The 25,917-nt window shown below is 28.5% G+C and overlaps 1 protein-coding gene across 1 annotated transcript; it reads right to left on the bottom strand.

Annotated features, from left to right (window-relative positions):
* Positions 1-19,156: 19,156 nt before the first annotated feature.
* Positions 19,157-25,917, bottom strand: LOC129972677 (uncharacterized). The gene is made up of 3 exons (XM_056086897.1): positions 25,531-25,917; positions 21,401-21,566; positions 19,157-19,578 (listed from the first exon to the last, which is right to left on the bottom strand). The coding sequence occupies exons 1-3, from the start codon at positions 25,822-25,824 to the stop codon at positions 19,427-19,429; spliced, it is 612 nt and encodes a 203-aa protein (XP_055942872.1). The 5' UTR covers positions 25,825-25,917; the 3' UTR covers positions 19,157-19,426.

The raw sequence follows: 25,917 nt of genomic DNA, 5'->3' as shown, positions 1-25,917 counted from the left end.
AATTTAAATTTGTTTTTAATACACATTTATTAGAGGTTTTTAAAATCTGCATTTCAACTTGACCTGTTTACGTATAATGATATGCATCGAATTATAGAATTAGATATTTCAGCATGCATGTCAAAGAAGCAGGTTAACAGACAAAAATCGTTTGAAGTATCGTTGAAAATGAACGCGTATGTATGAGATTTTTCTTACGTTCTTATAAGAATTGAAATAACAGTAAACTCGAAATTAGGATTCGTCATCCAGAAAAGAGGTTACATTCTAAGTCAAAGGATTAAACCAAATCAATCATTGAAGATAAAATGCACCTGAAATCTTAGTTAATTTAATGTAATTAAAGTAATGAGTAACTTGAAAGCGTGTATTTTTAAGGGCATCTCCGACTAAAAATAGAGTTTGTGGTTCGTAAACTTGCTGATTAAGAATTATACTTAGAAACAAAAATTGGTAAGTTGCCACTATCAGTGCTAGAAAATCGTTTTAATCATAAGGAAAAAATAAAGTGTGAACTATTCGAATAAGCATCCGCAAATGCAGGAACTTTAAATAATTTGAACTCTTCAATTTGAATATTAAAAACAAGTAATATAAAAAAAAAGTCAATTTTTACTTTCGCAAGAATTGAACTCGCATTCTTCACCTTCACGTGAAAAATACTGAAATCCTTGCATTTTACCGATTGAGCTACTGCCTGTTGATTTCAATTTTCATTACAAACTGATAAAACTTTAAATAAAGTATTAAAAATTAATTAAATTTAATAATTAATGAATTAATATTTGAATGAACTGTATTAACATCAAGTATCATCCACTACAAGTTTTAAAAAAATATATTTGAACTTGAGTGGATGAATGAAAAGTATTTTATTAACGATTGAAAATTTGAACAAGATATATAAATATATAGAGAGTGAACTAATAGTAGGAATTGAAATAATTGTAAGTCGAAACATTTATTCTAATTAATTCGTCGTTCAACCAAAAACTATTTTAAAATTAACGTCTTTTAAGATGGAAAAGCTTTATATATCTTTTATAAGTTTTGTGTTATTGTTCGTACTTTTATCTTTTCGCCTATAAGCGCTTCCCATGTTTTTATGAGTGATTTCAAATAATGTCTCCTACAACAAGTTAATCCTGGGGGCCTGAACAAGTTTTGAACAACTGCTTGGTTAAAATCTATTTTAACAGAAATAATGACTTTCATTTCGATCAAAGGATTAACCAAAGTCTACAGAACATCGTTCAGAAAGTAACAAAATACTTTGCCAGTCTTTTGTTTTTACAATAGTCTTTATTTAATGAACTTCCACTTAAAGATTATTTTTAGAAAACCTTAGTAATTACTTGTGTGCCTCCCTCCCATGTTATTACAAAATTACAATTTCACCGAGTTTAGCAATTGTTATAATTATTTTGCATGTTCATGTACGAAGTATGCAAAACATCGTTGACGTTTCAAGTTTGGCGAATATCACATATCAGACCTTACTGATACTGTATTGAACTGATACTTACTGATACTATCTGTCTTTAAACAGGAAAATTCAAAAACTGTTTAGGCTACAAAGATTAACCTTGGTATGCGTCTTAACATTCAATTTGCAGATTTCATCGAATTTTGAAAAGAAAATCCATTTATCTGAAGTTTGTCAATATCCTTCCGAGTAAAAGTGAATAGGATAAATTCAAAAATAAAGAGATACATGGATAAAATTTGTTATACAATTTTAACATCTAAATAGGGATCCGGATTAAATTTTGAACCAGATCAAATCAACGGGTTGGCTGTTTATTAATTCGCATGCTTTCAATTATCACTGCTTGCAAGAGCAATAATTCAAATATAACGACATAGATAAATGAAATTTGGTTTGTGATCTTATTATTAAAATTATTCATAAAATTTTGGGCTCGATTAATTAAAAAAGACGTTTATAAGGCGACAAAGGTTTCTTCGCTATATTACGAAGTACGAAAAGCTCATGCGCAGGATTCTGAAATTAAAATTCTGGCTTTCACGGCTTTGCCAAGGTCCACATATTTCATCTGGGGGGAGGGATGAAGGAGGATGATACTTTTGTCAGGGAGTGTGCGAGAAAGTTTCGGTTAAATGAATCAAACGTTCCAATATTTTGCGTTCTCTTCTATTTCCAAATTCCAACAAATCAATCAATTTGGCTATCGTAAAAACAATAGCATCTGAAAGGGACAGGAGTTATTGAAGAAGGTATAGAGCTACTTAATTTACTCGATATTGATAAAGACACTGCAATTACTATTCAACTTTCAAACCAGGACATATTGTTAAGTATTATGAAATGTATTGAAGATGCAGCATTTAATGCTTAGGTCATGAAGTGATTATTAAGAAAAATCTTCAGAGGAAGAAATGCTAATTGCATTTCATGCAATACAAAAGGCGATTAGTTAAATGATACGATTGATGTGTTCTACCTTTATAGTTTAATTATATTAAAGTCTCATTTTAAAGCAACACTAGGGCTATTTTAGGACGAAACTCGTAATTTTGAACCACGGGCAGATGCCGAAGACGACACCGGCAGCTGGAACTCCCTCTCCAAACTTCCACGCCACACCACACCACACCAGCGGAGGATGTTTGGCTCCAACGGATTTAACGTGCACCAAATCCGCATACACGATGGTTCTTCGGTAAAATCGGGTCTGGCACCTGAAACCCTCCGGTTCCGAAGCCGAGATTTTGCCACCAGACCAGCCCCGCTATTTCTACCTTTATAGAAGTGCAACGTATTTACGAAAATTGTGTGTGTGTGTGTGTTTTTTAACAAATTTCCACAAAAAAAGGATAGAATACTTTTCTACAGCTGAAGTCATATGTTGAATTCAATAACATCTATAGATAAGCTTCACAATCTTTTCCTTTTTTTCGTATTTAAAACTTAATTTTTTAATTTCTATTCAATGAATTTTTCTTTGAACGAAGTTTTTAAGCGAGAGGATGGCTTTTCGTTACGGTTAGGCAAATCAGCAATATGCCACGGTTTATGAGAAATACATACAAAAAAATCTTAGCATCATAACTTTGCAGAATTTTCGAAAGAAAATTAACACGTTTCTTTGAAAAAAATCGACAAAAGAGATAACATCGCAATTAAGGAAATTAAAGATTACCACCCTTCACTTTCAAAAATTGCTAAGCGACTTTGTCATCTCTATATGTCTAGGACATCATCAATGACTTGACCCTAAACCAAAATTGCCCAAACTCAATCATGTAATTTTTTTTTCTCTTCATCCCCCCCCCTCGATTTATTAGTAATTTTTCTATCTAATAAGTTAATCCTCTATTTATCCAAAACAGACACTCACTAAGTAATCTCATTGCCATGAAATTACTGTATTTGCCTGTTATGTCCGAAGGTTAAGAATCCTGAGTTCAAGAACTCCGTGATACTCCCTTCAAATCGGCGGGCCGACTTTTCGTTAAATAGAGATCTCGTATATGTATTACAATGAAATTTCTATCAATCTAAATTCTTTAAACAATAATTTAGCACAAATGTCTGTTTCGTGCTTCTTATTGCTACCGCTATTTAGACTTTCCTGAAAATTTATTCTGAATCTTTTAAATAATAATTGCAAGAATGAATTGGAAAATGAGACATTTTACATTAAGCGTAGCAAAAAAGCTAACTCACAAATAATTCGATAACTATTTTTGAAGTATTATATTTACCCTTTAAAGCCTTCTGATGTATCAAATCATTTAAAAATTGAAATATACCCGTAAAAATTTTAAATCGCAAATAATATCAGTTTGATTATGACAAGATCAAGCTTTTTAACGCCCAATTTCAGGGAAGAACTACACAGTTTAAGCAATTTAACTTGTAGCTCACCTTTTCTTCTCTAAGCTAGTTAATAATCATTGATTAAATTTTAAAATTTAGTAATCTATAAAAAATGTACAAAACATCGGTGCCATCTCAACAATGTATGTTTCCCAATTCAACTCTAGAAATAGACAGCACATTTAAGAGATTAATATGAAAAGGTTTTCATTGAGTTTAAATCATTATTTTCTCAAAACTTAAATTTTTTGTAGTAGTAAGTTAATTAAAAACATTTTAAATGGTCTCTCAGGGAAAAAAAATCAATTGCCCACAAATTCTTTACAAAAATTTAAAAACTAGCTTTTCTTGATTCATTTAAATGACAACAACTGATAAAACATGATTATCCTTAAATCAAATTGCAAAAAAATAAATAAGACTATAATTGATACGAATAAATTAATAAAATTGAGTATTCCTTCAATCATTATATGCGCAAATTATAAAAATATATTAGTTATAATAAACATTTCCATAACTTGTACAACCAAAATGTATTTTGAAACTTCGCTAGCTTCGAATGACAAAACACACTTTTCCTTTTTACTTTTTTGTAAATGTGGTATAGAGAAAAGTACAGTAATCGTCAAAAAATCCGAACTCGAGATTTTCACGAATTTCCGTTTTAGACAAAAATGTTTTTCCTCTCTAGGTGCGAAAAATATTTCTGGAAAATATCCGTCTGTGAGAAAGATAACTCAAAAAACGCTTTGATCTAGAAGGGTGAAATTTGGTATAAGATCTTTCTATCAAATTTGTTGATTTCTGTCAAATTTGGAGCAAAATCTAGTAGGAGGAAGTCTGTCTGTCCGGATGTTCGAATATAATTTTACACGATAATTACAAGACGAAGAGAGCTAGATAGATAAAATTTGACATACAGATTTAACTTCTATAATCTGTAGTGGATGTAATGAGCGAGGATAGAACCTGGGACATTGTGGTTCGCAGCCCAGTAACATGACCACGATACAAAAGCAATTGCTCGAGAAGCGTAGTTGTTAACTGGCTTAAATGCTATTCACTACAGACTACATACACTTTTCAAATTTTAAGATAAATTCATCAAGGGATCGACCGCCTATTAGTCTGTACTTTCAGAAACATGTAAACGTGATAAATCAAAGACGTAATGACTTAAATATATCAAATTTGTTTTGTAATTTTGTGATTACAAGTGTAGTTTCGAGTCAAGTTTGTTTTTGTTAGTTGGGAAAAACATGTGAAACTCAAATTCGATTTTCGGATACTATTAATCAAAATCGTCAAAAAACTCTCCAAGGATGACATGATAGATTTAGTAAAATGCTACATTCAAGCCAAAATTTAATATTTCGTGACTATTGTACGCCAATACCTCGCAAGCCGTTCTCTGGGATAACACCTTTATTAAGATGTGCGAGAAAATTTTGGAGACCGCTACCCTCTAGTTTAGTCTACTTATTATTTATCATTTAGATATACTACTATATCTATAAAATTGGGCTTTTTTTTTATGGGTTTTCTTTTACATAACGCATTACACTCTTATTCATTACAATTTCAGTTCATATAGCACCATTCCCCAAAACATCTAAATTGAGAAAACATATCATAATGTATAATTATTAGAAGTTGTTCATGTATTGAAATCATATTCGCTTGGCTCATTAATAAAGATAAAAATTAAAATGAAATTATGAACAATAATTTCATTTCAGTTAACATAAGCCGGTGTTAAAAATCTCCAGCTTCGCATTCAGCGATATACGCGGGTTGGAGTCCCTCTTCAGGTTCTTTTTGTACTTTCTCCTAGCAAGTATGCTTACCTCTTCCTATTACAGCTTTGTATTTAAGTAACCATTACTGTCATTTCAGAAGTATTTAAACCTAATAATAATAATACTATAGTTGCATCTAAATAATGATTTAAAAGCTTCAGCTTGTTGAAAATCTACTTTTATAATTTTAATTAAAAATTAAAACAAGCAAGATGTATCAATTATATCATACAATTTGAACTCATTTCACGGAGAAAAACCATATTACACTAATTATTAATTAATTAGATAATATTTAATGAGCTAATTAGCCTATTTTTTGAAACCTGATATCTTAAATTCTAATTTGTACAGACACACAATTCTAGTTGGAAATGACACCTAATATGAGTCTTCATGTTGTCTGCCTCAAGCAAGTTACAAAAATATATAGTTTTTTTTTTACAATTTTTTTATCAACGACGAATAGAAAAAGCGAGATTTTTTTCTGTAATTTTAACTTTTAAATAGCTATTAAAAATTTCCATAAATATAATTTTGATTGAAGCACAAAATATTTGCTATTTCATACAGATCATTTTGATACATAAATAATTGTATTTGGTTCATTTTTTGTTGAGTTATGATTGTTTGAATGAAGCAACGTAATAGAAAAATATCATTCTTCATAAAATGAGTTTTAAAAAATTCGTAACTGGAGTTTTTAATGAAAGCACCTCAAGAAAAATAATAACTCGCGAAATATTTCGAATATTGACAACATCTTGGTATCGTTTGAAAGCTAAAGGATCAGAGAACATTATTAAGCAATAAAAAAAATATTCGATATTTTGAAGGATTTTTGAAGTTTCAAGTGTGTACATACACCTTAAAGTAGTAAAATTTGTTTTAAAAAATTGAGTTAGCTTAAAAGTTTAAATCTTCTGAATCTTATTGTTGAATCTTGTTTCGGATTGTTATTTTGGAATTTTACGATGCAAGAGCAAGATATAGACAAACTGCTCAAAATAAATAATAAATTACTATTGCATAAGTTCTATCATGTTTGCCGATTAAAATATAAATTATACGCAACCCGCAATCTTACAAATCGAGTGCTGTTACAAATAAGCACCTTGGAGAAAATGCTTAGTAAAAGTACTAAAAATATTCAAGGGCTATATAACCGTCGCCAATAATAAAACAGGGGCTGGGGGCTTGAATGCGAGCATATCTGAATTTATGTCTAAGGAACAAAAGTCCATTTTGACCCTGCAATAATTCCAAAGACTTAAATCCCCCGTCTTAGTTGTCAGCAAAATTTATCAGTAGCAAAGAAAGGTTCAATCAATGGTTTGATTATTTGAAAAAAAAAAAAAAAAAGAAAAAAAAAAAAGCGTTTTTTATTGGAGTTCCCGAAAGGTGTTCTTTTGAGTTAACAGACGATAATCTGCACTTAACCTCGAATCGTCTGCATTCAACTGAATGACGTCATTACAACTTGCAATACGGGGAAAGAATTTGCTTCGCGAAGCTGAAAGATTAAATCGGAAAATAGAGACATTTTAGCTGATGAAGAATGGGAAAAACTGAACTATTGAATAATTGATCATATCTATGTGTTTATCAGTTGTTCATCTCTAAAATATGGGAGGATCACAAAGGTAAAGGTACGGAAATCTGACATGTAAAATAGCAGAATTCAGAAGTTTAGATCATTTTTTTTTCAAGAGTTTACAATCATATTTATACAAAGTCTTACAGTCAGAATAATTATTTACTTGTATTCTTTTGAATATTGTTCAGCTTATTAGCACTATAATTTTTATGCCATTTAATAGCATTTTTATACTTTTGAATTTACCGGCATTTTTATACTTTTAATATACTAGTATTTTTATATTTAATGAACAAAAAAATGTAATTATTAAAAAAATTGATTTCCAGATTTTGACGAATCTCCACGATGCATGCCTTCCTGTGATCGAAATCTCATTTTTTACATTAGATCTGTCAACATAATAGTGAAATATAGTATGTGATCTATACATTAAATTTCCGGATTTCTGTTGAAAGAAATTCATTCAAGGAAATTTAGCCGACTATAATTCAATACAAAAGGCAGAAAGCTAGATAGATTAAATTTGGAACGCAAATTAGCATCTAAAATGTAGATCTGTATCGTGGTTTGAACTAAGGGTTGACCATCTGTTTATTTGTACTTGCGCGTGCATAAAAAGACGATGACACAAAAATACAACTTAAATTATTTAATGTATGACCCTACTAAAATTTTAATTCTCTGGTAAATATTGGTTTTAATCCGCCTAGAAAAGTCCGTTCAGAATGTATATTCGATTTTCTTTGTTATATGTGTGGGATTAATGTGCAGGACAGCGAAAATGAAAATCTGAGCACTTGGTTTTCACGGTATTGCACATTTTATGTGGAGGAGGGATAACTCCTTTATTAGAAAGTAAGCAAAAGAGCTCCAGGATATCTCTCCTAAAGATTTAATATATATATATATATATATATATATATATATATATATATAATGAAAATACTCAGAGAAGATGATCAGATTTCATCAATTAAGCTTTGATTATAACACGAGTTCGCAAAAATATTGCGAACTTTTTGCCTTTGTGTAAATTATTTATTAAGCTATTAAATTATATATTTATTAATTTAAATGATAAATGGAAAAAGAATTAAAAAATAATTCACTAAAAACAGCAGTTTTAAATCTTTGCATTGCAAACAAACTTCATTTTGACAAAAACAAGAATTAAATGAACTATAGTTTCGCCAAAATTTTCGAATAATCGTTTACATTTTAATAAGAGAAAATTCTTTTTGAGAATTGAGATGTAAAAAGATAATTCGCATGTGTAACAAAAAATAATTAAATATTTTAACAGTGTGAAACAATAATGATGAGTTAATTCTAAATTTTCATTCACAAGAGAAGGCGATTATATTAGTTTGTTTTGGGCTTTTGGTGGAGGAGTTATGCGTAGTCTAGTATATTGCGCTTTAACGATATAAATAAGAAAGAAGCTAACAAAACATCTGCTCTGAAATAAGCAAAATGGTTCGTCATTTTATACAAATCAGATATATTAGCCGTTACCAATCGAATTCTTTCTGATACGCAAGAATATTGCGTTTCAAAAAGATAAAATGTATATTTGCTCTTCATTTGAAAACAATGGAAAATAAATTAAAAGATTGGGAAAATATTTACCAAAAAGATTATTTACGCGAAAAAAAAACTGATGTAACAGCAAGAAAACTAAAGTAGGAAAGGTTCTATTATTTAAAATTCGAATATAATGCTATTAAGAAGCTATTTGAGCAATTTAAAAAAAATATTTAGATCATAAAAAATGCTGGAGAATGAAAATGTTTATTTCGTTTCTTTATGGAGCGTATGCAAGATTTAATACATGGACTCTGTGTTAAGACAGAAACTTAAATTTTACATTCTTCGAAAAAGAACTGTTTAAGAAGATTAATCTTTAGAACTTCGCTGACACGCTATGGGAACATTCGATTGCAAGTATACTTTAACCTTAAAATAATTAAAATTCAATTTTCTATTCGAGCATGGAAACAAACCTATATTGAAATCGCAACTAAGAATTTTGGTTGTTATTCAATACAATTCTTTAAAAAATATCGTTGTATTTTAAGGAATTTAATCAGTGAGCCAGAAAAGCATATGCATCTAATTAGTTTGTAGATGACAGTAGAACATTAAATAGCAAGAAATATAACTAATTACAGTTTTAAATATAGCTTGAGCCTAAAAATTCTTTGTTATATTTAAATATTAATTCAATACAAAAATATAAATTACAAAAAACTTTTGAAAACTGTAAATATGATGGAACGTTTCTGTTAGTAAGCTAAATAGAAATCAGACGATTTTTTTAAGTGTTTAATTTTGAATAAAAATAATTGATGAAAATAACGATTCTTTCACATTTTTAAAATATGCAAACAATATTATAAACAAAAAGATAGGTCAATAAATCTAGATTTTAAATAATGAAGGATATTCATAATTATCAAATCCAATTTACTATTTAATTTTCCAATCAAAATTCTGTTTCATTTTGTACGTGCAGAAAATGATTTTTGACACAGATAGCGGATATGTATTACTTGTAACTGTAATCATGTGAACAGCCCAAACAGGATTTATTTATAAATAAAATAGAGCATAATTCTTAGTAAAAAAAAAACTAACAACTAATTTAACTAACAAATCTAAATTTTAATTGCGAATATCAAATTTCTGTGAAACTAGATGAACGTATAATTGCTTCGTGAAAAATAATTTAGTTCGTTCAAGGCTGGATTTAATGATTCTCCTAGTCATAAATATGAAATATTAAGATGTTCCAAAACAACTTATCTTTTTAATACATTTAAATATTCCTAAATATTATCTTGAATATTATTTCATTACACTTTTTAATTCTACAGTTTATTCTAAAAAATTTTATTCGAAGTTTCAGGTTTTTAAATTAGGCGTTTTCGTTTTCATGAAATACTCGTTTTTTTTTTTCTGTGCTTTATGCTGATTAATTTAATGGATTTTCCTGTCGAATAAGAGATTACAAAACAAAATAATATATGAAAAGATTACTGATTTTTTATTATAAATATAAATTTCTTAAAAAGAATGTACATAACTTAAGTACTGAGGTTTGAATTCCACAAATAAATTTTCGAATATCTGAAATACAAAATTCAATAGAAACCGATTTAAAATATTCCATGAATAAATTTAAGAAGGAAAACTTATCAACAAAAACACGATTCATATTCTAAAAATGTATAACAATTTCAAATGATCAAAATTAATCAGAATTTTCACCTTTAACTCTGGAATTTTCTTCTAAACTTGCTCTTGATTTTCAACATAATTGCCATATAAGAAATAAAATCTAAAAACTTACATTTTGTAATTCAGCAATTTTCATAAATTATAGATGAACTCTATGAAGAAAAAGGCGCTGGCAACATCATTTGCAACACGAAAAGGTAATTCCCGAACAAAGAAAACACATCAAAGTCCCAGACGTATCAACGCTAAAAAATTTGGATTGAATTTCTGAGTTTGCAGGTACTATTAAGTTGAGATGTTCGAGCTTGCGCCAATCATATCTGCATTTGAACCCAGAAATGGCTAAGATTGAACTCTTTCTCTTTCAGTGGAGTTTTAATTATTCAGTTTCGTTTTATTAATTTCGTTAAGTTTAGAGATTAGAGAAAATAAATATTCTCAGAGGAGTTTTATCAAGATTTTATGAGAAAAAATTAACAAAAAAGGGGGGGGGGCGTTTTCTTTTTCAATCTTTGGGATTCGAAGTTATGTTTCTAATCCAGATATTATCCTCCAAAATCAAAGAATGATTTATTTCTTTTATAAAAAAACTTGAATGTTATGAATGTTGTTTCTTTAAAATTAGATTTAATGCTTATGACCCCCTGTAAATAGTTATTTCAAAATTCGAAAATTCCAAACTTGTGTTCCTGCTTTCGGATTCAAAAATAGACCTTTGAGTACAATAGCAAATTTCTAATCGATGCAGTCATTGGATGGATTTAATTCCGTTTCATATAGAATTGGGGCCAGTTTTTCTTGATATGCAGAATTCATGAATTAGTATTTACTAATATTAACATTAGAATAATTATATGGCCTGACATCAATCTAAAAGGTATTTCAGAGGGATCCATGTTATAACTTAAACATGAATCCTAAAATAACACCGAAGAACAGATTTTTAAAAAAACTTTAGACAGTTTTATTATTCAGTTTTTATTTTTATTTCATTGAAACTTGAATTTTTCTATCTGGCTAAATAGGATATAAGGTTAGAAATCTTTAATTTAGATTTATACGCTTTTCTCTCAGCAACCAGCAGAAGTTGTCTCCCCAAAACTTTCTCGCATATATTGTAATAAACTTTTCATGCCAGAGAACGTTTTACAAGGCATTGGTTTTCAATAATTGCAAAATACTAATCTTTGACATGAATTTAGCATTTTTACTGAATCTATTATGTCATCCTTGGCGAGTTATTGGCGATGAATCCCTGGCATCTGTTAATAGCATACAGAAGTCTAATTTTTGTTTTAACACGATTTTCTCATTCGATTTAAGAATTTTTCTTGACAACTTTTACTATACATACATAGATTATGATCATTTAATAATGCGGATTAACAGCCTGAAAGAAAATAATAAAAACAACAGCAAAACGCATTATTTTTGCGTCTTTTCATTTCTTCCTTCTTTTCCCCCAAAATCATGTAATAATTAAGTTTTTCAAATTTTATACATTTTTAAAAAAAATTATTTACTTATTTTCTGATTATTTGTATTTGTATCTCAAATTATTTTTTGCTTTTGCAGGATGGGGAGGACTGGCTGATAAAAAGAAACATGCCCTATTTACAGTATACAAAGTCTGACATCACTATAAATAGCTTTTATCTTAGAGTGTATGAATTTTCTTGTGCAACATGATTTTATCATGATAACATTTTTTGGTTGGATATATTATCTGTATATTAGATGTTGCACAATGCGATATGGCGTAAAAAACGATCAAAATGCTCCACAGGCCAAATTACTGAGGCTAAATCTATCAACAATTGGAATGTGTTATAAACTTAGCCTCGATATATAATAACTATCTTTTTGGTAGTAGATAATCATTAGGAAAATATTTTTTTCGAAATTTTGATAAGCTTTTTTAATAAAAGATAATTTAAATTAAATAAATTATTTAAATTAAATAAATTATATAAATTAAATTGGTATAAATTTTATACCATTTTAAATGCCAAAAAAAAAATATATATATATATTTTTTTTACTGATGCCAATTTTATTTCCATGTAATTTTACCCTGATTTAAAAAGAAATTAAGAACTTAAAAATATTTTTAAGTATATTTTAAAACAATGCATATCATTCTTTTAGTAACTGCATTTGTTCTATACACGTGGTGGCACTATGATATTAACACTTTAATAGGAAAATGGGGGGAAATTATAGAAAAAAAAATTTGGGAAGTGTAGGAAATGCGCAATTTATTTATTTATTTTTAGATTTTTTTAATAAAAAATTAATTAATTCTTAGTAATTTATTTTAATTATTAAATAAATATCTGAGTTTGGAGACATGTTTAAAATATCCATGTAAAGCAACTGGAGTTATAGATCTCCCATAAAAATCAATAAAAATACGAAGTTTTTGAGTGATGTGCCAAATAACTCCTTTTTTGTAGGTGCATTGATTAAAAGTGAAATTTAAAAATAAAATAAAGATAAGTGAGTCAAGTCTAAATACAAGAAGTTTGAGTCTTCTAATCTTCGAACAAGAAGTTTGAGTCTCCTATGATTTTTATTTTCTCGTACGAAGCTGTTAAAAAGAAATTATTGTAATTGTCTAGGAATATTATATCCCGATTTTGACTGAATTTCCACGTCTTAGACTTTAATGAGTCAGAGAAACAGAGTTCTGGAATTATGTCTGTCTTCGGAACGATCCCTCGCTCTGTATGTCTGTGAAAAACTGTGATAATTGAAAACCGCTTTGAACTAGACAGATGAAATTTGGTATATAGTTTTTACAATAAATAACAATAACAATATAGTTACAATAAATTTGAATATTACAATCAAATTTTGAAAAAACTATATATCAAATGATTTGCCGGAAGTTTGTCCCTCTACTTGTCAAAATACAAGTAAACAAGATGACTTCAAAACACAAAGAACTAGATAAATATTGTTTGACAACGGATTCTAAAACCCTAAACCCTTTTGCGCATGCGTCCGGATGGGTTTAATTTGTCAAAATAGGGGTGAGAGGAAAGATGAAAGGAGGAGATGTTTACATTTAACAATAAAATAAACTCGGATTACTCGTGGACTGAGTTAAAATAATACGGTCAGAAATGATGCTATACTCACATACAGGTTTTAAAAAAAAATATCTAATAGGACGAAAATCAAGGTCAAAGAAGGACGAAGAATTCCAGAAATGCGCTCATCCTTCCGCGTTTCTCCCCTGAATGAGATAGATTCGTCGAAAAGTGGTCACCCCAGAATACTCAAACGAACAGTAGTATTTAGTACACAGTTTTTGCTATAAAAAAAAAAAAGTGCATATCAAGTTCTAAAACGAATTTGACAAATTGTTGAGCAATTGTAAGTATATACATTCGCATACACATAAATGCAATGATTAAAAAGCGCTAGATAAATTAAATTTAGTATATGATCGTTTACTTATAGTTCTGTGCCGAATCTTGATTCCAGTAGTTGGAAAAAAAAAAAAATTAAATACATTTTCAGTTTTCTTAACTGTACTATGAGACATGAAACCCACTTATTCAAGACTCTGAAAATAAAAATATGAGTTCTGAATCTGAATTCTTGGTTCACGATTTTTATGCATGAGAGAAAGGAAGAGACACCTTTTGCTAGAAAGTTTAGGGCTTATCACTCTCGTTGGCTTTGTTTAAATAGATGCACTGTTAGTATTGAACATTGACTTGTACAGACACCTTCCTTTACTAAATTCATAGAAGACATGAAAAATCTCAATTCTGGGATATTTCTTTTAAGGCAAGTTTTTTTTTTTTTTTTTTTTTTTTAATATAAAGCATAGTAAAGTTTTACATCAACTAAAACTGATCAAAAGAATTGAAAAATAGTAGCCTCTCAAAGTGCGAATTAAATATTATAAGAAAAACATGAGAAGAAATATTTTCTAATTCCTCCTACGAATTAGTATACATGGTTATATTTATCAGTTTCTATGTCATATTTCAATTTGAAACTACTCAAAGGTTATTGGGAATGGACTCCGTAATTCTGAACCGTGGTTAGAGGACGATGGCGACATCTGAACGGAATATTCCTCTTCCAGATTAGTACAGTAGAATTGTCTATTAGTCAGGCAATTGTATATATGTGAAAGCCCGATAATTCATGCATGCAAGAAACTAGATGGATGAATTTTAATATTTAATTTTTATACAATATAAAATATTAGTATCAGTTTTGAATGAATTGGCTAACGGGAAGAGGATTGACTTCTATTCACAATATTAAGATGCTGAATATAAACCTTATAATATTGTGTGAATACTTTAGAAAGTGGAGAGAAGAATATTCTCTCTGATTTTTCTTGACAATGTCCAACTTTTGCCAAATTTCATTAATAATCTATAAATAAAGATAATCATTAAGATATGTGATTACGTTCGAGATGAATTTTTTTTTTAATGTTCTAAAATAGTTAAATTTTTGCATAAAACGATCGAAAAGATGTCTTTAAAACCAAAATATACTGGTTAAATGTCAAAACTTTTTTAAAAATGGGAAACAAGAGATTTTTCTTTTTGACGAAAAAAAGGTACAAAGCAAACAGTTTTTTTTTTTTTTTTAAATTTAGAGTTTTATTAAATGACTTGCTTAAAATGTCGAAAATAGCTTAAGAAATAAATTACCTAGTTCCTGAACTAAACAAGCGGGAGTGGTCTTCCAAAAACTTTCTTGCATACTCTCTAATAAAAGTGTTATTTCAGAGACCTCCTGGAGTTCCAGAGAGTTCAATGTTGGCATGCAATAGATACGAAATATTAATCTTTGGCGCGAATTTAACATTTTTACTTAATCTATCATATCAGTATTAATAATAATACTGAATAAAGCAGCAACATTCTAACAGTAGCGTGCTATGTTTCTAAAACTTACCAAAGCAGTCGAATTTTTAGTACAAATACAATCTTATATATACAAACTTAATAAATACAAATATTTAATAATATAGTTACGGAAATCTTTTGGTAGATATACCAAGAAAGATGCCTAACATACCGGATAATGATAAAAACGCTTTATTCCAAGAAACACATTTAGCAAAAACATAGCCGATGAATACTCAAAAAATAGGACTTATTCAAATTCGCAACAATCAGAAAATTAATCATTCGAGTACTCAGAGCGCACACTAGAGAACTAGCTTCGCAATCAGTACTCCAAAGGGATAAATATTCTCAGTTCTCTCGCTTGGGTCTCTGGCGTGTATAAAAGTTTTCGAGTAGGGATGGAATTTTCGAGACAAATCACTGCATCTCCGGTTCTAATAATTTCCAGATTCTTCATTTAGGTGGTCAGGGCCAGATTACTGATCTGACATCCATTAAGAATGCCCGTATATCTTTCTTTTCAACGATAATACTATCATTGCGAGAGAGGAATATCATATTTACATAGCGGGAAAATAATATTATATATTTGTAACATCAATCGTAAGGGTGCAATAATTCATGCTCCATATCAACTCTGAAATTGCACAAGTGGTACGAGAGAAAAAAATATTACAAAATAAGCATGAAATCAAAAGAACCCATAATAAAATGATACGTAGGCAAGTTGCAGAGTAAGTTACTTGCTAACTTTAATCAGACATTTTTTTTACAATGCACCCACGATTAGCTGGAAAGCCAGAAATACTGAATCATTTAGAGACCTACTCTTTCCCGTTCATTTTGCCTTGTCCCTTTACATAATGACAAAGAATATAGAGTCAAGGTTTATCTGAAACATTGTCTAATGAAAAGAAATCCGAACTTATTGCTTAGATCGTGGCAAAGAAAACTAATTGCTTGTTGAAGCATTATTGCACGAGTGCCCCTGCAATTTGATATTAAAGAACATGTACTCTAAGCCAATTTCTCTGGTACATACTTTCTTAACACCCCTTCCAAAAATAAACAACTACAAAAACACTCATTGGTTATTAATACCTACCATCCCTCCAATTGGCGGGCAGATAAACGGCATCCATAAATAAAGAAGAGAAGAAATAACCATGAATCCTTTATAACCCTAACTTGGGGAAGCTCCAAATAAACTCACATTAGAGCTAATAATCAATAACATGGGGCAGGGATTCTTCTGCTTTATCTTCCATTGCGCTTTCAGATCGGGAACAGAAGGTAGAGCAATTTGAGAGGGAGTGACTGAAGCAGGTTTCTTTATTCGATAACAAATAGTAAGTAGTTCTTGAGAGCTTCTTACTAATGGTAAGTACCGGATTATTTATTTTGATTGCATTTGGTGGATCAGGAGGTAATTGCGCACGAAATTGATCAGCAAAAGTGCAATAAATCTCAGTAGATATTGGATTATAAAGTGTGGTTTTATTTAAGATCTGTTAATTAAAATTATAGTCTCCTACTCTTTACTTAAAGTATCTCCGTCGTTGAGCAATTATAATAATAATAATAACCGAAAATTATTTTCTTGCCTTTGATGTAACTTTCGCTTTTAACCCGCAACAAGGCAGATTGCGCTAAAAAAGAATCACCAATACAGAATTGCACACCACACTAGTATACTGATCCTATTAACATATACTATAAGGAGTGTCCATTTTAAGAGTGCTCCAATATTTCATTTCTAAACCGTTAGAGAATATGGAAAAATATTCTGAATTATATAAAGAACCGTCTTCGACGATCATCTGTTCGACAACCATATCAATAGCATTAATTTTGTAATTTCAATTAACTTTGATGAAATACATTTCATCATATCAAATGCAAAATTATATTTGAAATAATACGCATAAAATATTCTTATTCGTTACTAATGTTTGTCATATGTTAAGGTTTTATTTATCTCTCGAAATAGAGGATAGAAATGGGCAGGCATTCATTGATGACACATCTAAAAATCATGAGCTTTAATATGAATTAAAAATTATCATAATCGGTACAGTGACTGTGGCTGGAAGGCCTCTGTTGAGTTTTTTGTCGTCATAAAAAATGTATGGTAAAGTAGATGGTTTTTTTTTTCCCCTTCCCCAATTTCTCTCGAAAACGGCAAGGATTGGGATGGGGAGGCAGCAACATTAATACATATCTAGAAGTTATAAATTGTCACATAAAACAAAAATTATTGAAATTATTGGGCCAGTGGTTAAAGCTGTGGAATAGTTCCTTATTATTTTAAATATATAGATGAGTACTATTCTGGGTCTATGAGTACTATTTGAGCCATGGACATTTGACGAAAACAAAGAATCAAACAGCTCTCTACTTTCCATACTTCAACACCACATAAACGGAAAGGTATTCTTTTCATATATATAAATCTAAAACTCATAAAAACCTAAAACTCATATAAACCTAAAACTCATATAAATTTAAACCTCATATAAACCTAATTCTTTCATATTTAATTTCGCATAAGAAATATTCATGTTTCTTTTAATTGACAAAAATGACTGCTATTTTTAAATACAAAATTAGTACTAGTACATAAACAAAGATTTTCTTCTTTTTTTTAATATATACAAATTGAAGCAATAATTCATGCGATTTCGATGACAATCAAGTCTTAATGTCTGAAAGAAAACTAGCGAATTCGAGTTTGGATGTAAATATCTTGACTGCAAATTTTTTAAAGCAAAAAAAAAAAAAAAAAAAAAAAAAAGTAGAAAATTGAATATTAACCTTAAAAAAATTAAATAAACCAAAACAATATTTACGATATACTTAACCTAATTTCGAATATTAGAATTCAGTAAATGTATTTCCAGGTTGAACAAAATTTATCGGTGTGATAACTAAAAAACCAAATAAAGAAATTAGAGAAGCAGAAAATGCATTTTATTAAAAACATATAAACATTGCCATTATTTCTTTCCATATAAATATTCACAAGGAGTTATACACTATTATTGTACAAGTATTGATCTAATTAGCCACTTAAGTGATATTTCATATTCAGATATACTACTGCATTAATATGTATATCGCCACATAAAACAAATGTCACACAAGTAATGAATTTGCCCGGGTAGTATGAAACGCACACGCTTTAAGTGAAATCTTTTATTTTTTTACTCACAGCAATAAATCACACAAGCCATATGAATGAACAGGTAATTCCAAATGAATATAGCGGTTACAAACGGCTATAATTCTTTAATGAAAAAGAATTTATCGATAAGATTAACACATAATGTAGACGGAATTTCAAAATTTTGTATACATACGCCATAGATGTTCTATGTGACTTCCCTTGGTCACACGGACAATATCTAGACAGTAGTTCATTTCACGCCGTACATTCTGAAGCATATCTGTAGTCGCCGACGCAAGCGCATTACAAATGCGTATTTTGAGTTCTTCAATTGTTTTGAGCATGGGAAGAATTTGGGGAGCACATACATATGTATGTGCTCCCATGAGAAGCAAAGTACGCATTTGTAATGCGCTTGCGCAGTGACTGCAGACATGCTTCAGAATATACGGCGTGAAATGGAGTACTGCCTAGATATTGTCCGTGTGACCAAGAGAAGTCACATAGAACATCTATGGTAGACAAAATTGTAGGTAGACAAAATTTTGTAATTCCGTCTACATTATGTGTTAATCTTATCGATAAATTCTTTTTCATTAAAAAGTTATAACCGTTTGAAATTGCTATATTCAATTTGAATTACCCTGTATAATGGATAAAACGAGGCTTATCGAGCAAAATGTTTGCTTGGTTTAAGGTTATTTTTTCCCCTTCTTTTTTTTAATGCCGGCTTACTGGGCGTTTTGATGATGTATTTAAATTTTTCACCTCATTATAGATATATAACAAGAAAATTGACTAGAACCTAAAATAGCTATAAAGTGCCCCTCCCTCCAAGGGCCAGACGAAATGTCGTTATTAAATAAATAATGTAAAATAAACTTTCTATTCGATTTGGGGGGCCCTTCTAATGTGGGAGACCGGGACAACTGCCTTAGTCAGACCCTGACTCCAATCACAGACTAAAGCTAGAGCTCGCGATAATCTTTCACTGATATCATTTTGGCTCATGAGAGGAAATTTCACAGAGGCAACACCTAAAAAAAAAAAAAAAAAAAAAAAAAAAATGTTTTAATCTTGTATAACATTATATAATGAAAATAATAAATAACTTTAAATATAAATTATGTTCAAATTAATGAATAGTTATAACAAAGGTTATGACTAATTTGAAAATGAAGGGATAGCAATAAAAACATGTTTTTTCCCCCCTTCAAAAATTAAAATTAAGAAAAATGTATCAACAAATGTATGTATCAACAAATAAGTATAACAAATGAAAATGATAATCTTTAAACTAAAAATAACAATACATTTTTCTAATGCACAAATTTTTATATAGAATCACTAATCAATAAATAATTTTTAACAAAAAAAGTAATAATAAATGTATTAATAATTTCAATAAATAAGTCTATTTATAATAAATAAGAATCTGCATTTCACAAGTGAAGTACACAGATGAAATTACACTCACAGACACATAATAACCATAAATGAATTGCCTCATCATGTCCTAGCATCTGGAATAATCAGAATGATTACTGGCCATAAAATGCAACCTTTTGCAATATAATGATGTATTAAGCATACTGCTCATACACACTTCTGTCAATTAATTTATAGTGCAAGCAGTTAATTGGGTACTGAGATGAAGTAGAATAGCTCTCAATATAGTGCAATCCATGTGCCTCTACCTCCTCTTAATAGGCATGACTTACCATTCAGATTGGAAGTAACTTGATTCCTACCATTTTTATAACCACCAGTGACACGAGAGCTTGCTTACTTATATGACAACTTTACATTCCCATATTTGACGTGTCCCCCAGTGGGATGAAGCCATATAATAAGCCAATTAATCTTGTAATATTGGAATTGAGTGACACAATGTGAATATATTGTTTTATAGCAGTAACATAATTTCAGTAACTAAATCTGCAGTTTCAAAAAAAAATTCAGATTATATAAACAATTCACATGTTTAAAATAAAAACACGCAACAACAATGTGTGACAGTGAAACAGACAGATTTAAAATTTCTACTAATGACACCCAAGCCTTTTCACATTAAAATGAGGCATTACTTAAATATAGAAATACCATTTTTTAAACTTCTTTTTATATCTGTATATCAATGTGAATTATTATTTTAGTTATTTGGCAATTCTGAATGGCCAACAAGGCAATAGCCCTAGAAAACACTGCATTAGCATATTTAGATTGTGTTAAATTTTGTTCATTTTTTATAATATTTTGAAATTAATTTCAAATTAATTTTTTTTAATAATTTTAAAACCAGCAAGCATGAAGATGATTAGTAATCATATATTTTTATTTTAGTAGGTTACAATATTTGTAATTTAAAAACTGTTACATTAAAGATAAGATTAAGATCAATAAAAAAATATATATATTTTTGAATATCAGATAGAGGAAGAAGGTTGGGATGAAATTTTCATTGACTAAGGGCTCACATAGGGTTTAAAACTTGCTCTAGTTATACTCATAGATGTATGCTCTCTCTCTCACATTTTTATCACTATTTTTTACTCAAAGTACTGTCAATTTTTTCAAGGGCATTTATTCATAATTTAGTAGTTAGTTTAGAAGAAACTGAATCCTGAAACTCCCCAGAGTAAATATATTTGTTTCATCAATTCATTGTTTTATTATTAGAATACAAATAAAATTTTTTATAAAGAATACAAATTGTTGCCAAGGTAGATGTTTATATTTTATTACACAAATAAGACCAGTTTCTTTTTTTTCATCACATAATTTTAGACATAAAAAATAGCACAACTGTCTGTTTCACTGCTACACTCTACGAAGGACAGAAATGAATTCTATTCATACCAAATATTATTGCACAGATATCCATAAGATTAACAAAAGGCTTTTTCCCCTTTTTTCCATACATGCTATACTGGATGGCAACGTCACGTACAAACAGTGCTTTCAGCATTTTAGTCATAAAAGAAAGAATAGATCCTTCTCCACCTGCTTTGTACAGATAACGAGTCTGAAAATAAAATGAAAAAAATAATTGTTAAAATGTACCAAAGTTGAAAGTTTAGTTACAAATTGAGGATGACAAATCAAAATGATGCAAGATTGAAATTCAATTAATATAGTAATGGCCGATGAAGAAATATTACTTACTTTTTTTTAAATGGATATTGTATAACTAAGATGGGGCAAGTAGTGAATGCCACTGTCAGAGGATGTAAAATTGAAGAATAAATAAATCATATTTAAGCAAAAAGTGTGTATTTATTTTTAATTTGTATTTACCCTCAGGTTGTAAAATATCAAAACCTTTTATCATATTTTAAAATCTTGGTATATTCAAGTTACTTCAAAATTTCCAGAATTTTAAATCAGTATTGAATTTCTCTACACAAGCTTCATCATTGACATTGACAATCAGGTTCTGAAAATTAGAAGGTGTTATTTAAAATTAATAAGCAGGGACAAAAACATCCTCTTAATATAAATTAATCAAGAGGGATTTTAAGCTCTGTAATTAGTGTGTAAGAAAAAAAATCATCATGGCATCAGACTTAATACAAACTGCATATTTTAACTTGCCAAATCTTTCAATTAATCAAAAAAAAAGTTGTTAATGTTTTGAAAAAGCTAACAGATTACTCAAAAACCCTATAAATGAAATAGAATCAGATAGACAGGAAATAAATTTTGGTAAAAATAAAAATGCTAAGCACAGAAATCATAAGCAATACAAATTTTGCTGTGATAAAAGATGACAGATATAAGACAAATATATTTATAACAAAATCTAAACTGCATGATTTTATTGACCATTACAGTATATTCCACATATGTATAGCACCATATATGCATAATTTACAATTTTAATCTGTAACAAAATGTATATGTACTTTTCTAGGATAAATTCTAATTAAAAAAAAAACTTTAATTCTTTCTCCTCCAATAATAATTGAGGCAAAAGGGCCACTTTTGAATGTTATTATATTTTAAACATATAGAAGGTGTCTACTTTATCTGTAGCTTTGTAGCTCAGTCACTAGTTTTTAAATCATTAGAGATAGACATATTTTTTCAGATGGAAAAATGCTTTAAATGATATAATTATATATTTTATGCAGTTTGTGTCTGTAAATTTACCATGAAAAAAATGTAAAAGTCTATAATTTTTTTAACAATCTTATATGTCAGATCTAGTAAAATAAGTTAATTCAAACCAGCAATTTAAAACCATGAAAAAGATCCCACACTTCTACCCCCAATATTGACCATGTTATGAAGATTTTTAATATAACTATTTTAAACAATTTCAATGTCCATCTTGGAGGAAATTCATCAATCAATAGATGGCTCTTTCTTATAGCATCTGTTGATCAGACAAAAATACTGAAATTCTTCAAAGTTCAATAATTTGGTCAGTTTCAGTCACTTAACACAACACAGTCCCATGCCAATACAACTATAACCTTAAAATTATCTAAAAAGTATTATGAATATGAAGTGAAAGACATGACAACTCTTTTGGTTCTAGCCAGTCTGTCAACATCAAAATTTTATACTTTAGAATTTTTAAAAAATTAGATTGATCTGTAATAGGTTCATGAATCTGGACTATTCTTATGTTTTACAAAATTTGACACAAATATGTTTGTAACAAGTTATTTAAAGATACAAAATTACACAAATGCACATGACAAAAATAATTACAAAATTAAAACAGAAAATATGTAAACTGTAAGATGAAAATAAATGCTGTTTAAAAAATGAAATTAAAAAAGAAACTTCAATTTAATCTTTTAATGTACAGAACATTTAGTTTTCCCCCTACTATCATAGTAAATTGTGATTTGGGTCAGGATTCAGTGTTTTCATTTAGTTATTAATTCACTATCAAATGAAAGGAAATACTTATGAGTTTAAAAGAAAATCTTATAAAAGAGACAAAAATTGTTTTTACAAAAATCAGTGTATCAAAAATATTTTACTAAGTAAGACTAATAATATCCAAAAGACTGTACGGATAGATTTTATAATTTTTTCAGCAGTACATTTATCGATGGGGGAAAAAAGCATGTAATTCTTAAAGCCATTTAGAAATATTTTCTAATCGAAATGTATGCCTATCTCTAACAAATTTGAACTTAGCTATTGGATATAATTTAAATAGAAAATATGAGTCTTTACCCTATTTATGTCTTGTTCTACTAAACATGTAAAAGAGTAAGTTTTTTTTAATCAAATATTTTATAATATAAACAAATGAAAAACATAAAGCAATAAGAAAAAGACAAAACCAGTGTAAATTTCCAAATACAATCTTACAAGATGATAAGATTACAATATCATAAGATCAGATTTTATGGAAGTATTTTGATTATATATGAAACATATTTGCATGGTGATAAATAATAAAAATTAACCAAACATGCATCACATTTTTAATTAGTACATCAGATTTAAATAAAATATTTCAATTATCGTACTTATATTCCTGTAACTGAATTACACAGATACAGAATAATTCAATTGGTATCTAAAAGTAAATAATAATTATTATGATGTAATATGGGAGTTACTAGTTACAGAATAAGTGGAAAGCCAAATATAATAAAAATAATTTTTTGCACAGTAAAACCCATTTAAATAAATTAATTTTAAAACAAACATTGCACTTTTTCTTGAGCTTAATTTTGTAATGAAGGAAGAGTAAATTTTAGAAACAGTAATATATATCCTCTGTTCATTGGCATAAAAGAAGGAAAATAACTTTCATCAAATAATCAAAACATTTATATGCATAAACAGTATGATTTATTGAAAAAAATTTAATGGTTAATACTTATTAAATTCATTATTAAAAGCATTAAATATGGAATTTAATTAATTTACTTTAATAGTTTCAGAAATCAGTTTTGTAAAATAAGTGGGAAATATTAGTACATAAATATATGATAAAAATATTTTATTCCATAATTAGTAATAGAAAGAAAAATAAAAGACTAAGATGAATTACTGCTCTGATTTAAATTGCACCTTCAGTGATCACTAGGTATATCATTTAAAAAGAATTTTACAGTTTCATTTAATTTAATTAGTTTAATATTTCATTCTGAAGAATGCAAGAAATGGATTATATAATTTTGAACTGTAATCATTAAATGATTATAATAATATCTGAGCTGGCTTTGGATTCTTCAAATTTTAATGCCAGATATATGTTTAACTTGATACAATTGAAATAGATGAGGCCTATGCATATGATGAAACCAATTAAGTAATCAATCTGTAATTTTCCACATATTTAAAGTTTTTGAAATGAATTTCATTTTAAAAGAATAATTTATTTTCTTCAATAAATTAATAAAACATTTTAAAAGGATAGTAAATTTAATAGAAATAAGTTATTGATTAATTTAATAATGCCTTTCTTTCATAAATATAAATTTATTGATGCACTCTTAAGATAAGATTAAAAAAAAATAGTATAGACTTTTCTTTTTCCTTTATACATTCATTTTAGAAGACACTTTATTCTCCATGCAAATTAAATAATAATAAATTTAAAAAAATAATAATAAGTGTTTTAAAAATTTTAGGTTTTCAAAAAATATATTTCATTTTGTTTAGACTAAAGTCACATATTTTGAAAAAAATTAGAAACTTCAATGGTTTAAAAAAAATGTTTATAAAAGATATTTCAGTGCTTCAAACAAAAAATGTATACTTTAGTATCAAAATTCTAATACGAAATGACTACAGCCCTTGGAAGGATTCCATTAACAATATCCAAAACATTTTAGTGTAATATTTTTGATAAAAAATGTTTTGTAAAAAATTGGATTCTCCACTACTTAAAAAATATTTGTCAGTACTAAGTCTCAGCGCTTTTAACAGCTAAATTGAAATTAATAAATTGGTTCCACTGTAAAATATTATCAATAATCTAATGATATCAAAATAAGTTAATTATTATTTACCAATTTTTCTCGATAAGATTTATCTCCTTTTAACTTCCAATCAATTAACATCAATTCTTCATCAGTAGCAGCAGGCAAATTAGCATGGAAATCATAGGAAATGGGTAAATCAATCACCTGCATTTCAACAGATGGTATAGAAAGAAAATCTGGTTTGTTGAAACATGATTTCACTTCAGAAATACGTGGAAGGATTTCTTTCATAGTCGATTTTCTTTTTGAGTAGGAAGACATTTCAAGATCTTCATAAGAAATGATATTCTCTATGAATACTAAAGAGGCAATATAAAACATTTAATTTCAAACTCAGGAATTACTAAAAACATAGTTAAAAAGATTGTATATTTAATAACTTTAGAATTTCACTTGACAAAAATTACGAATAAT

Source organism: Argiope bruennichi, chromosome 6, assembly GCF_947563725.1.
Source record: "Argiope bruennichi chromosome 6, qqArgBrue1.1, whole genome shotgun sequence".
NCBI lineage: Eukaryota > Metazoa > Arthropoda > Arachnida > Araneae > Araneidae > Argiope > Argiope bruennichi.
The sequence above is the reverse complement of the archived record's forward strand: the minus strand, read 5'-3'. Positions and strand labels throughout refer to the sequence as shown.

Excerpts from the sequence above, each read along its gene's own strand:
- LOC129972677 (XM_056086897.1), bottom strand. The coding sequence starts at position 25,824 with ATGTTTTATATTGCCTCTTTAGTATTCATAGAGAATATCATTTCTTAT. Across the intron at positions 21,567-25,530 it reads AATCTTATCGAGAAAAATTG|ACTCGTTATCTGTACAAAGC; the intron begins GTAAATAATAAT and ends TTTTATTTTCAG. Across the intron at positions 19,579-21,400 it reads TATCTGTGCAATAATATTTG|GTGTTGCCTCTGTGAAATTT; the intron begins GTATGAATAGAA and ends TTTTTTTTTTAG.